Raw genomic sequence first — 15,039 nt, 5'->3', positions numbered from 1 at the left:
TCTGCTTTCCCTACTAGAATATGGTCTCTACAAAAGCAAAGATCCTTTTCTGTTTAGTCACTGATATATCTCAGTGGCCTAGAATGGTAGGTACTCATTAAATATTTGTTGAATGGATGGAAGGATTAATGAATAGTGTCTCTGCAGAGGGCCCTCAGAGGAAACAGACCTAATTTTGAAGCTCGCTGAGGGGACCCTTCTCCACCCTAGGCATTGGGGCACCACCAGCTCCCTCAGTCTAGTTCACCACCACTGTGATAGGCAAGGGCTGGGGCTGGCCACCATCCTAGCGAGGAAAGTAAAGGGGGCAGACCCCCCTGGGTTCCCAGGCTGCCACTACTTACTGCTCATTTACTGACCATGTGACCCTGGACAAGTCTCCCAGCCTCTCTGAGCCTCAGTCTCCAAGCCTGTAAAATGGGGATAATTATTCTCTCTACCTCTAAGGGCTTTTGTCAGGAAGACCTAGAATTGGGCATGTAAAGTATTTGGCATAGTACTAGGCAAATGGTAAATAAGTGACAGTTGTTACTCCTCTCATCTCAGCTGCAGAACCTGCAGGCAGAAGTACAGTTGGTAAAACACGAGGCTGCTCCCACGGTGCTGAACTTCCCAGGAAGGCACTGAGTGTGGGAAAGGAAGGCTTCTTTGCAATGTTTGTGAATGAAATTTTCCGAGAAGAAGAAGAAAGAGTCTGTTCAGTGAAAGAGGCTGAGGTCAAGAAGGGGGACAGGAGGAAGACAGTGCTGGTGGCCAGTGCTATCTCTGTTTTAAAAGTTTAAGCAAGTTTTAAACTTTTGTTTTAAAAGTTTAAGCAAGTTTTAAACTTTTTTAACCTTTTATAATTTTTGTTGAAGAGCTCCAGCATCAAAGGGTGGCCTGGCCCCTCTGTCCATATCCCAGATGTGTTCCCAGGGAGCAGGTCAGGGCTCTGCTCAGCGATGCCCCACCATGGCCTTACTACCAGTTCTAGAGGAGCCTCCCCTCCCAGCCTCCAGGGAGGGAGCTCTCCTGGCCTCATACTCCACCCTCCCTGACAGGCTCAGATATTCTCACGGAGGTTGTGTCCCATCCACCCGCCTCCCCCAACCCCACTCTTGGCCGTGATCCATCCCTCCCACATCCCTTCAGGCAGCCAATGCCCAGGGTCACCGCACTTCTAGTCTCTAGGGTGCTGAGGCTGTGGCTGGGCTGGGCCTGGGAAACATCAGATGGGAGTCTCTGAAGGATGCTTTATGTCTCAGAAACCTCCGCTCCTGCCCTCCTCTCTAGACCTTGGCAAGGTGTCCCTTGAAAGGCAAGCAAAGAAAGGGCTGTGGTGTCTTCTGTGCGGGACGTGTTTCTCCAAGAGTTGGTTGTCTGGGGTCTGCACAGCACCTCGCTGTTGGCAAGGCCCGGGCCGGCCCCAAGGATGAGCTGAGCAGCCAGAATCTTCAGCTGAGTGGGCAGTGGCACTTGGTCCGGGCCCGTTTGTTGTGCGCTTTGGTCACAGCCCCCAACCTGATCCTCTGATCCGTATGTTTTATAGCTGATAAAGGGATTACTATCAGTCCTCTGGCTCATCCTTCCAGGAATCAGGACAGAAATGACCATTTGGGCCTGCAGACAATGAAACCAGAAGGGGGGAGCGGCTTGCCGAGGCCACACAGCTAACCGCCAGGAAAGCACCTGTGTCCTCAGCATCCTAGCTCAGCACTCTTCCCTTTCTACCTGGCTCCGGAAACGCCAACAGATCTTACAAATTAGAGAGCGGGGCTGGTTTTGGTTCCCTGCCTGCGTGCTGCTCCCAGCATGGTGGGGAAGACAAACCACTGGGCTGGCAGGACTGTGGTGGGGCCGGGGAACTGGCCACAGATCTGTTCAAGAAGCATCAGCAACACAGCCCAGCCTGGGTGTGGGCAGCAGATATGCCCAGGCCACAGGGTTTTACACAGAAGCTAAGGAAATGTGGGCCATGGAGCAATGGTCTGGCCTTGCTTGGAGCAGCTGGCACAGGGGATGCCTCTGGGCCTAAAAGTCTAGCTAGCCTCTAAGGGACAGGATGGGCACCCAAGGTGGACCACAGTTTGAGAGGCCAACTCGAGGCTGTGCTTCACACCCATCAGGAGCACCATGTGGCCCCAAAGTGCCAATTCCTTGGCTATATTGAAGGGGCCTCTTGTCCAGTATAAATGAGGCAGTGACCCTGGGCACTGTGGTCAGTCCTGAGGGGCAGAAATTAGCCAGAGCTTGTTCAAAGGAGGGCAACCAGTTTGGAAAATTATACAAAATTGTCCCGCCAGGAACTGGGAAAGTTAAACCTGGAAATGCTGGGAAAAACTGGGAGACGCAGGCCTCACCTCCCCTGCCGGAAGGGAAGGTGTGGAGGAACAGCAGGCCGCTGGGGAAGCCTCAGGGGAGCTCAAGACAAGGATTTTAGCGCAGTGGAAGGAGCATGCTCCAAGGGTGAGCAGCTGGGGTAAGACTGCATATTTGGGAGGGGGTGAGATCCTTCTCCCTGGAGGTGCCAAGCAGAGCTGAAGGGTCCCATGGCCACAGAGGCCATTAGGCATGCGAGAGGCTGGCCTTCAACGTCTCTTTCAGTGTGGGGATTCCAGGGCCCTTCCTAGGCTTGTCCAAGGGCCCCTTTCAGAGGCCGAGCCTGCAGGTTTCTCCCTGGCAACCGGTGGGCCCCAGCAGCTGCTGTTTCAGTTTCCTGTTTATTCTTTGGTCTCTGTGCTGTTGAGTACACTGAATCACTGCACTCCCCGGGCCGGGAGGGCCCTGGGGTGTGGGGGCACAGCAGGAGGAATCTTGCTTTATTTGTGTGAATGCTTCTGAATAGGTTTGTGTGATCTGCTGGGCCATCTCCCCAACAAAGGAAGTCGGTAATCCCATGTCCCCTCCCAACACACACACACACAGTCCCCGCCTCCTTCATCTGTGACTCAAAGTCCCTTCTCAGGGAGCTGGATTTTTTATTTCAATTTTTTAATTGAAGAACATGGATACATACAGAAACATGTATAAAATACACACTTTCAACTCCATGGTTTAAAACAAAGCAAATCCCTAGGTTTCCATCACCCAGCTCAGGAAATAGGACTGCTAGCAACACCCTTGTGATTCCCTGCCCATCACCTTCCCACTCCCTTCTTCCCAGAGCTGACCACCATCCTGACTTTCACATCATGGCTTTATTTTACCTGTTTGGGAAGTTTATATAAATAGAATAATGTTTGTATTTTGTCTGGCTGCTTCTGCTTGACATTGTATTGGTGAGATTTATCCTTATCGAGTATAGCTATAGTTTTTGTTGCTATATAGGATTCCATTGTATGAATATACCGTGAGTTATATGTCTGCTGTACTATCGATGGACGTTTGAGTTATCTCCAGGTTAGTTTTATAAATCGTGTTCTAGAAAGCATTCATGTGCATGTTTTTGGTATAAACATTTCTGATAGAAGTGTTGGGTCATAGGGTTGTATATGTTAACTATAGTAGGTACTGCCCATTTCAACAGTTGTAAGAACTGAAGTTTTTTTTTAGTCTTAAATTTTTTTAAGAAATTTTTAATTATTATGGATGTGTTAGGCCATTCTTGCATTGCTACAAAGAAATTAAAGAAAAGAGATATCTTGCATTGCTACAAAGAAATTAAAGAAAAGAGATATAATTGGCTCATGATTCTTCAGGCTGTACAGGAAGCATGGCTTCTGGTAGGGCCTCAGGAAGCTTTTGCTTATGGCAGAAGATGAATTGGGAGCTTGCAGGTCACAAGATGAAGGGAGGAGAGAGAGTGGTGAGAGGAGGTGCCACACACTTTTAAATGACCAGCTCTCGTGTAGACTCAGAGCAGAGAGAGCCCACTTCTCACCAAGTGGACGGCCCAAGCCCGTCATGAGGGATCCAGCCCCATGATCCAAATACCTCCCACCAGCCCCACCTGCAACACTGGGGATCACATTCAACAAATATCCAGACTACATCAATGGGTACATAATAGTTGAATATATTTATGGGGTACATGTAATGCTGTCATACAGGCATATAATGTGTAATGATCAAATCAGAATAATTGGGTTATCTTTTACCTCAAGCATTTATCATTTCTGTGTTAGAAACATTCCAATTCTACTCTCTTAGTTATTTTAAAGTATCAATAAATTATTATTAATTATAGTTACCCTGTTGCATTACTATTAGAGCTTATTCCTTCTATCGAACTGTATTTTTGTACCTATTAACCATCCCTGCTTTTTCCTCTCCTCCCTACTACCTTTTTCTTAGCCTCTGGTAACCATCATTCTCTCTCCAGGAATTCAATTTTTTTTTTAATTTTAACTCCCATATGTGAGTAAGAAAGAACATGCAAAATTTGTCTTTCTGTGCCTGGTTTATTTCACTTAACATAATGACCTCCAGTTCTATCCATGTTGTTGCAAATAACAATCTCCCTTTTGTTGCAAATAACAATCTCCCTTTTTTTTTTTATACTATAAGTTCTGGGGTACATGTGCAGAATGTGCAGGTTTTTTACATAGGTATACACGTGCCATGGTGGTTTGCTGCACCCATCAACTCATCATCTACATTAGGTATTTCTCCTAACGCTATCCCTCCCCCAGCACCCCACCCACCAACAGGCCCCACTATGTGATGCCTTCCCTGCCGTGTCCATGTGTTCAACTTGGTCCAGAGCTGAGTTCAAGTCCTGGATATCCTTGTTAATTTTCTGTCTCATTGATCTGTCTAACAAACATTAAAGGTGGGGTGTTAGACTCCAACACCATAATGGTGGGAAACTTTAAGTCCTGCACCCAGATTATTAAAGCAAGTTCTTAGAGACCTAAAATGAGACTTAGACCCCCACACAATAATAGTGGGAGACTTTAACACCCTACTGTCAATACTAGACAGATCAACGAGGCAAAAGGTTAACAGGGATATCCAGGACTTGAACTCAGCTCTGGACCAAGCGGACTTAATAGACATCTACAGAACTCTCCAACCCAAATCAACAGAATATACTTTCTTCTCAGCACCTCATCGGACTTATTCCAAAATTGACCACATAATTGGAAGTAAAACACTCCTCAGCAATTGCAAAAGAACAGAAATCATAGCAAACAGTCTCTCAGACCACAGTGCAAACAAATTAGAACTCAGGATTAAGAAACTCCCTCAAAACTGCACAATTACATGGAAACTGGACAACTTGCTCCTAAGTTACTACTGGGTAAATAACAAAATGAAGGCAGAATAAAAGATGTTCTTTGAAACCAATGAGAACAAAGACACAACATACCAGAATCTCTGGGACACATTTAAAGCAGTGTTGTAGAGGGAAATTTATAGCACTAAATGCCCACAAGAGAAAGCAGGAAAGATCTAAAATTGACACCCTAACATCAAATTAAAATAACTAGAGGAGCAGCAGCAAACACATTCAAAAGCTGGCAGAAGGCAAGAAATAACTAAGATCAGAGCAGAACTGAAGGAGATAGAGACATGAAAAACCCTTCAAACAATCAATGAATCCAGGGGCTGGTTTTTTGAAAAGATCAACAAAATAGACCACTAGCCAGACTAACAAAAAAAAGAGAAGAATCAAATAGATGCAATAAAAAATGATAAAGGGGATATTACCACTGATCCCATAGAAATACAAACTACCATCAGAATACTATAAACACCTCTACACAAAAAAACTAGAAAATCTAGAAGAAATGGATAAATTCCTGGACACATACACCCTCCCAAGACTAAGCCAGGAAGAAGTTGAATCTCTGAATAGACCAATAACAGGCTCTGAAATTGAGGCAATAATTACTAGCCTACCCACCAAAAAAAGTCCAGGACCAGACGGATTCACAGCCAAATTCTACCAGAGGCACAAAGAGTTGCTGGTACCATTCCTTCTGAAACTATTCCAATCAATAGAAAAAGAGGGAATCCTCCCTAACTCATTTTATGAGGCCGGCATCATCCTGATACCAAAACCTGGCAGAGACACAACAAAAAAAGAAAATTTCAGGCCAATATCCCTGATGAACATCAATGTGAAAATCATCAGTGAAATACTGGCAAACTGAATCCAGCAGCACATCAAAAAGCTTATCCACCATGATCAAGTCAGCTTCATCCCTGGGATGCAAGGCTGGTTCAACATACACAAATCAAGCAACATAATCCATCACATAAACAGAACCAGTGACAAAAACCACATGATTATTTCAATAGATGCAGAAAAGGCCTTCCATAAAATTCAATACCCCTTCATGCCAAACACTCTCAATAAACTAGGTATCAATGGAACATATCTCAAAATAATAAGAGCTATTTATGACAAACCCACAGCCAATATCATACTGAATGGGTGAAAACTGGCACAAGACAGGGATGCCGTCTTTCACCACTCCTATTCAACATAGTGTTGGAAGTTCTGGCCAGGGAAGTCAGGCAAGAGAAAGAAATACAGGATATTCAAATAGGAAGAGAGGAAGTCAAATTGCCTCTGTTTGCAGATGACATGATTGTATATTTAGAAAACCCCATTGTCTCAGCCCCAAATCTCCTTAAGCTGATAAGCAACTTCAGCAAAGTCTCAGGATACAAAATCAATGTGCAAAAATCACAAGCATTCCTATACACCAATAAAAGACAAACAGCCAAATCATGAGTGAACACCCATTCACAATTGCTACAAAGAGAATAAAATACCTAGGAATCCAACTTACAAGGGATGTGAAGGACCTCTTCAAGGAGAACTACAAAGCACTGCTCAAGGACATGAGAGAGGACACAAGCAAATGGAAAAACATTCCACGCTCATGGGTGGGAAGAATCAATATCATGAAAATGGCATACTGCCCAAAGCAATTTATAGATTCAGTGCTATCCCCATCAAGCTACCACTGACTTTCTTCACAGAATTAGAGAAAACTACTTTAAAGTTCATATGGAACCAAAAAAGAGCCTGCATAGCCAAGACAATCTTAAGAAAAATAACAAAGCTGGATGCATCAGGCTACCTAACTTCAAACTATACTACAAGGCTACAGTAACCAAAACATCATGGTACTGGTACCAAAACAGAGAGATAGACCAATGGAACAGAACAGAGCCCTCAGAAATAACACCACACATCTACAACAATCTGATCTTTGACAAACCTGACTGAAACAAGCAATGGGGAAAGGATGCCCTATTTAATAAATGGTGTTGGGGAAACTGGCTAGCCATATGCAGAAAACTGAAGCTGGACCCCTTCCTTACATCTTCTACAAAAATCAACTCAAGATGGACAAAAGACTTAAATGTAAGACCTAGGACCATAAAAATCCTAGAAGAAAACCTGGGCGGTACCATTTGGGACATCGGCATGGGCAAAGAGTTCATGACTAAAACACACAAAGCAATGGCAGCAAAAGCCAAAATTGACAAATGGGATCTAATTAAACTAAAGAGCTTCTGCACAGCAAAAGAAATCATCAGAGTGAACAGGCAACTACAGAATGAGAGAAAACTTTGGCAATCTATCCATCTGACAAAGGGCTAATATCCAGAATCTACAAAGAACAAACAAATTTACAAGAAACAAACAACCCCATCTAAAAGTGGGTAAAGGATATGAACAGACACTTCTCAAAAGAAGACATTTGTGCAGCCAACAGACACATGAAAAAATGCTCATTATCTCTTGTCATTAGAGAAATGCAAATCAAAACCGCAATGAGATACCATCTCACACCAGTTAGAATGGCGATCATTAAAAAGTCAGGAAACAACAGATGCTAGAGAGGATGTGGAGAAATAGGAATACTTTTACACTGTTGGTGGGAGTGTAAATTAGTTCAACCATTGTGGAAGACAGTGTGGCCATTCCTCAAGGATCTAGAACTAGAAATACTATTTGACCCAGCAGTCCCATCACTGGGTATGTACCCAAAGGATCATAAATCATTCTATAAAGACCCATGCACATGTATGTTTATTGTGGCAGTATTCACAATAGCAAAGACTTGGAACCAACCCAAATATCCATCAACACTAGACTGGATAAACAAAATGTGTCACATATACACCATGGAACACTATGCAGCCATAAAAAATGAGTTCATGTCCTTTGTAGGGACATGGATGAAGCTGGAAACCATCATCCTCAGCAAACTATCATAAGAACAGCAAAGAACAGAAAACCAAACACCACATGTTCTCACTCATAAGTGGGAGTTGGACAATGAGAACACATGGACACAGGGAGGGGAACATCACACACTGGGGCTTGTCAGGGAGTGGAGGGCTAGGGGAGGAATAACATTAGAAGAAATACCTAATGTAGGTGACAGGTTGATGGGTGCAGCAAACCACCATGGCATGCATATACCTATGTAATAAAACTGCACATTCTGCACATGTATCTCTGAACTTAAAGTACAATAATAAAAAATTTTAAAAACCCACCTACTCAGGCCTCAGCAATGGCGGATGTCCCTCCCCCAACCAAGCTTGAGCATCCCAGGTCGACCTCAGACTGCTGTCCTAGCAGCAAGAATTTCAAGCCAGTGGATTTTAGCTTGCTGGGCTCTGTGGGAGTGGGACCCACTGATCCAGACCACTTGGCTCCCTGGTTTCAGCCCCCTTTCCAGGAGAGTGAACAGTTCTGTCACACTGGCATTCCTGGTGCCGCTGGGGTATTGAGAAAAAAAACAAAAACAAAAAAACTCCTGCAGCTAGCTCAGTGTCTGCCCAAACAGCCGCCCTGTTTTGTGCTTGAAACCCAGCACCATGGTGGTATAGACACCTGGCCCTGGTCTGCCAGTTGCAAAGACCATGGGAAAAGCACAGTATCTGAGCCGGAGTGCACTGTTCCTCCCGGTACAGTCTCTCACAGCTTTCCTTGGCTGGGGAAGGGAGATCCCCCGACCCCTTGCACTTCCCAGGTGAGGCGATAACCCACCCTGCTTCAGCTTGTCCTCCGTGGGCTACACCCACTATCTAACCAGTCCGAATGAGATGAACCAGGTCCCTCAGTTGGAAACGCAGAAATCACCCGCCTTCTGCATGGATCTCTCTTAGAGCTGCAGACCGGAGCTATTCCTATTCAGCCATCTTGACAGTGAAACCAGAATCTCATTATTTTAATGGTTAAATATTATTCCATCCTGTGTATATACCACATATTCCTTATTCATTAACCTATTGATGGATACTTAGATTGATTCCATATGTTGTCTATTGTGAATAGTGCTGCAATAAACATGGGAGTGCAGATATCACTTCAATATGCTGGTTTCCTTTCTTTTGGGTATATACCCAACAATGGGATTGCTGGATTATACAGTAGTTTTATTTTCAGTTTTTTGAGGAACCTCCATACTGTTCTCCATAGTAGCTGTACTAATTTTCATTCCCACCAACAGTGTACAAGGGTTTCCTTTTCTCTACATCCTCACCAGCATTTATTATTGCCTGTCTTTCGGTTAAAGCCATTTTAACTGTGGTGAGATGATTCGTTATAGTTTTTGCTTACTTTTCTCTGGTAATTACTGATGTTGAGCATTTTTCCATAACCTGTTTGCCATTTATAAGTCTTTTGTGGAATGTCTGTTCAGATCTTTTGCCCATTTTTTAATTGGATTTTTTGCCTTCTTGCTATTGACTTATTTGAACTTTTTATGTATCTTGGTTATTAATCCCTTGTCAGAGGGGTAGTTTGCAAATATTTTCTCCAGTTCTGTGGGCTGTCTCTTTACTTTGATTGTTTCCTTTGGTGTGCAGAAGCTTTCTAACTTGATGTGATCCTATTTGTCCATTTTTGCTTTGGTTGCCTGTGCTTTTGAGATCTGTCTCAAATTGTTGCCCAGATCAGTGTCCTGGAGTGTTTCCCACATTCTGGAGTGTTTCTCCAATGTTTTCTTCTAGGAATTTTATAGTCTAATCTTAGATTTAAGTCTTTAATCTATTTTGATTTGATTTTCATATATAGCGAGAGATAGGGCTCTAGTTTCATTCTTTTGCATTTTCTCAGGCAATTTATTGAAAAGACTGTCCTTTCCCCATTGTGTAGAGAACCAAGTCTTAACACTCTCTTGAGATGTCAGTTGTTGCTATGGGAATGGTCATGGCAGACTTGGATGACATCCTTCAAGAAGTTTGCCACCTCTCCCTCTCTCAATGCACTTCCCACTGTGAGCTGGAAAAGGCACAAAATGAAGAGCACCAGCCCAGCTTGTAGACTGAGGAGGTGGAAGTGGAGGTGGGGCATGGGTGGGCAGTAGAGACTTCCTGGAGGAAATGGAGGAGTTGAGCTTTGATACATGGTTGCAGCTTAGCCTGTCATGGGAGCATGGGGAAGAATCCCAAGCGGAGAGCACAGCTTGCTTAAAGTACAGGAACCCTGAGTTAATGTAAATGGGTTCAGAAAAGTACAAGGGATTTGGTGTGGCTGCAGCAAAAGTCATGGAGCTGGGGAAGGATCAGAGATGAGGCTAGAGAGAAAGGCAGCACTGAGCCATGGAGGCCTTCAGTGCTGCACTGAGGAGCTTGGACTTTTTCCTTTAGGCCAAACATGCATTTTAGAAAGATCACTACACCTGCCTCTGGAGGTTGGAAGGGAGATCCATTAGGGAGCTGACACAGTTGTCCCAGTGAGAGAAAGAAGTTGGTGGCCTGAACCAGGGCAAGTGTGATGGGAAAGGGATAAGGGGACAGTCACATGACACAAGAGAGGTAGAATTGACAGGACTTGAGGCTTACTTGGATGCTGAAAGGATAAATAAATGAAAATGTCCATGTTTCTCACACAAATACCTGAGACAGAAATACAGGAGTAGGTTCTGGGGGAAAAAGTGAGTTTGACCATATACTCAAGTGCCATTAAGCTACAAGGGGTCCAATTATAAGAACCTCCACCCACCAAAGCAATTCTGCCTGCTTGGGAGGCCAAAGTCTAGTTGAGCACAAGTTTGGTGGTAACTCAGAGATGCTCAGACAGTCCAGGCTGCCACCTCAGACTCGCAGCCAGCAACCCAAAGGGTCCAAGCCCTGAAAAGATTTCACTACAAAAATTGGGGGTTTCCTATTTGCTGCTATAGGGCTGATATGAGGAACAGAACATCAAGGGGCTTTGGGTCATAAACTGAGTATGAATGGCTACAAACATTCTGGAACCTCAGTAGCATGGGGGAAAATCATGCATGTCAGGACTTAGGGGGCCCAGTGGCCTAAGAGACAGTAACCAGGAGGCTGACTTTGGTTGAAACCAGTATTGATGACTCCAGAGGTCCAATTGGGGGCATGGACCCTAGGAGCAGGAAGCCCCAGGCCTCTGGTGATGCTCAAATGCAGGCCAATGATGGGTTGTCCCAAGAAACTAGGCTTTTCAGAGAAAGGACCCAGCCGATGGCTATGGGGAGCAAGACCCAGCCCCTGGGGTAGGAGCTGTAGGTGCAAACAGGTGTACCACAGCCCAGCTAGGTAGACAGAACTACCTAGGGGTGGGGAGGCCTCTCTCCTAGTGAAGAACTAGGGCTCTGTGAAGAGAGCTGTGGCACATATTCAGTCTTCCAGAGGAGACCAATATATGAGTGATAGGGGAGACTGCAGTTTCATGGGAATGCTGACCTCCTGGGATCTGGCCACACAGATGATGTCAGCCCTCACCAGCCACTTGGCCTGAGGCTCCCGAATTTCTGCATGTTGCCTCTATGCCCTCTGACCCCACTGTCTGCCCTGGCCCCTAGGGAGGACCCATCCAGAACCGCAAGTCTAAGCGCTGTCTGGAGCTGCAGGAGAATAGCGACCTGGAGTTCGGCTTCCAGCTGGTGTTGCAGAAGTGCTCGGGCCAGCACTGGAGCATCACCAACGTCCTGAGGAGCCTGGCGTCCTGACCCACCGGGGCCACTCCCGGCTGCCTCTTTGCTACTGTGTAGCACCTGCTGCAACGTTGCCTGCTGTCCACGTGGGGTTGTTTGGAGTCTGGGGAACCAGGTTAGTGGGCCCCCAAGAAGAGCTTTTTATTTCCTATTCAATTTTCATGGAGTTTATAGAAAGATGCTGATTGGTAGGTGATGGTATGATATCAAACTATTTTGCAGTTGTAAATAGGGGACAGATGGAAAATATTTATAACTGACAATAAAATATTATTAAGAAAAGGGGTTTGCAGTCATTTGGTGCTCTGTGGAGATTCATGCCTGGTTCCTTTGAACTTGGAGCTCCTGTAGCCAAAGATGCGTCCCTATGTGCTCCTTTCTGGCTTCTCGTCCTCAGAAAGGGGGCTTTAATGACTAGCACTCAGTGGGAGCTTGTTGTACAAGCTGCCAGCTCTCTTCATTAGACCCAAGGCAGCAAGAAGGGCACTGTGACCTCAGGTTCCAACCCAGAGGACGGTCCCCTCTGCCTCTCACATGGCAGGTTCCCCTCTGGAAGATACCTGCAGCCCATCATTCCTGAGGGACCACAGTTGCTCACTGGAGTGTCATCTGCTGGGCTTCAGGCCACCCTGCCCTCTCCTGAAGTTGCCAACTCACCTCCTCCTTCACCCCCTAGAGCTGCCCCCGGCCCAGCCCCTCGCCAGGACACTGCCTGTGTCCATTTGCCAAGACCACTCAGGCTCCTCCCATGAATCAGGGGGTTGTCAGTTTCCTTCAGCTGCCATAACAGATCTCCACACACTGCGTGGCTCACATAACAGAAAATGATCGTCTCACAGTCTGGGAGGCTAGGAGTCCAAAATCAAGGTGTTGGCAGGGCTGGTTCCTTCTGTGGGCTGGGAGGGGAATCTGCTCCAGGCCTCTCTTCTGGCTCCTGGTAGTCTCAGGCCTTCCCTGGCAGGACGATGGCCATCTTCTCCCCTGTGTCTTTACATTGTCTTCCCTCTGTATGTGTCTGTCTCTGGGGCCCAAATTTCCTGTCTTTAGGAGGACCCTAGTCATGTTGAATGATGGACCACCCTAACAACCTCATTTAACTTGCTTACCTCTGTAAAGATTATCTCCAAATAAGGTCACATTCTGAGGTACTGGGGGTGAGGACCTTACCATATCCTTCTGGGGGACTCAATTCAGCCCTTAGCACCTGGCTCACTCACGCAGGGCTCCAGGTCAGCCCCTCTGGGACAGCCTCAGGACAGCAGCGGCCCCCAGAGTGGAATCATCTTTCTCAGAGCCTGCTGCCCAACTCGCAGTTCCTCCAACACCTTCAGCAGGATGTTCCTTGCTGCAGTCCAGCAGCCCTTCTTCTGGTTGGGGGAATCCTCTTTTTCTGGTTTGAAGGACTCCCCCCAACCCCCTGCCCAGCACCCCCTCCAGCTCCTTAGCTCACAGCAGAGCAATGACCAATAACAGGTGCTAAGACAGGAAGGACAGGAAGCCCTTTCTACTCAGGTTTCAGCCCCTCCCCCATCCTCGAGTTCCCTGGGTCCCCTTTCCTCAGGGATTCTCCTACTCTGAATCAGTAATTTATAGTTGAAAATTGATGAGCATGGTGGAACCCCCTGTACCTATGGGACCCCCAAGGGAAGAGAGGCCTGTTGTCTCAGGCACTCTAACACACCCAGAAATCTATCCAGCCCAGGGCTCACCTGGAGGGGCCCCCAGGGCTCCCCAGGCCATATCATAGACTCCCCTTCAAGTTCACATTTAACTCACTAAACAGCCCCTTGGGCTCCACTGCAGACCAATGAAAGGACAGCCAGACATTCTCCAGGCTGGCCACACCTAATGGCCACCACCTACCACCCAGGGGTCAACACAGGGAGCAGGAGCCTCAAGAGGAAAGAGGCTACCCTGGGGTTGCAGGCACTGCCTTTGCCATGCCCTCAAAGCCAGGGCTCCAACATCCTCTTCCCCCATACTTCCTTCCATACGGAACTCGACTGCACTCATCCCTGTGCTTATTCCAAGGGGCATCTCCCTCTGGCTGTAGCTGTCCCATGCTCCTACATTCACTCTGTTACAGTCTCACTCTACCCAGCTTTCTTCACCTCGAAGCCACCACTTCCATAATCTCCCTTGCATCATGCCCTGCCCCAGTGTTCCCAAAGTCCCTAAACTAGCAGCATCAGCATCATCCGGAAACTTCCTAGAAAAGCATGTCTGGGGACCCATCCCAGACCTCTGGAAGCAGAAAAGATCTGTGGTATAACAAGCCCTCCAGGTGATTCTGATTACCTGTTGAAGGCTGAGAACCACTGCCCTGCACCACCCTGGCTCAGGCCACACCACCCTTCCTCCTGTGTGTGCCTAGGCCTCTGTCTTCAACAACATCCATTCATGCTACTCTACCTCCTCGTGCCTGCACCCACCTGCATCACACCTTCACTCCCTACCCGCGTCCCTGGTGCAGAGGACTGAGAGTGAACACTGGAGCCAGACAGCCTGGGTTCAAGTCCCGGCCCTGCCACTTACTAGCTAGGTGATCTTGGGCAGCTGCTTGACCTCTTTGTGCTTCTGCTCCCTCTCCTTAAAAAGTGGGGATACTAATAGGGTATCTTTTATGGGGTTGTGAAAATTATGAATAAATTTATATGAAACAGAATAGTAATGGGTACATTGTCTTAGTAATGGGTATAAAGTCTTAGCTATTATTACTTCATCCATTGGCATCCTGACACCCAGTTGCTGTCACTGAGATCCACACCTTGCTACCGTCTACACCCACACTTGGCCATGCCTGTCAATGTCCGTATCCCACCTCACCTGTGCTAACACCCACTTGTGTCACTACCACCTGCCTGGAGGCACCTGTTCTCACTGCTGCCTGTAGTCACATGCCTGCAAGTTTCACACATCCCTGTCCTCTCAACTGCTGCCTGTAGTCACATACCTACAAGTTTCACACATCCCTGTCCTCCTGTAAAATGCGCCCAACATCAGCCCACTCCCAATGATATCTACACCCTGAGGGGCCAGCCTGAGAACAGCAGCCTCCCCTATAAGCCAACCTGGGGGCAGTTAAAACAGGGCAGGGGAGCAGCTCCCTCCTGAAACAGCAGCTCACCATTTGCCTGGGACTGGATGCCCGGGGGAAGAAGAGGTCCCAACATGGCCC

General features: G+C 46.6%; 1 protein-coding gene across 2 annotated transcripts in view; it reads left to right on the top strand.

Annotated features, from left to right (window-relative positions):
• The window catches only part of GALNT18 (polypeptide N-acetylgalactosaminyltransferase 18), a 350,531-nt gene extending 338,388 nt beyond the window's left edge, over positions 1-12,143 (top strand). For both annotated transcript variants that reach the window (XM_016920376.3, XM_016920377.3), the window contains one exon: positions 11,730-12,143. In XM_016920376.3, coding sequence (XP_016775865.1) covers positions 11,730-11,876 — 147 coding nt within the window. In that variant the 3' untranslated portion in view covers positions 11,877-12,143. The remainder of the gene's footprint in view (positions 1-11,729) is intronic.
• Positions 12,144-15,039: the final 2,896 nt, after the last annotated feature.

The sequence above is a fragment of the Pan troglodytes genome, chromosome 9 (assembly GCF_028858775.2).
Source record: "Pan troglodytes isolate AG18354 chromosome 9, NHGRI_mPanTro3-v2.0_pri, whole genome shotgun sequence".
In the NCBI taxonomy this organism is placed as follows: domain Eukaryota; kingdom Metazoa; phylum Chordata; class Mammalia; order Primates; family Hominidae; genus Pan; species Pan troglodytes.
This window is presented reverse-complemented; position numbering and strand designations above follow the sequence as displayed.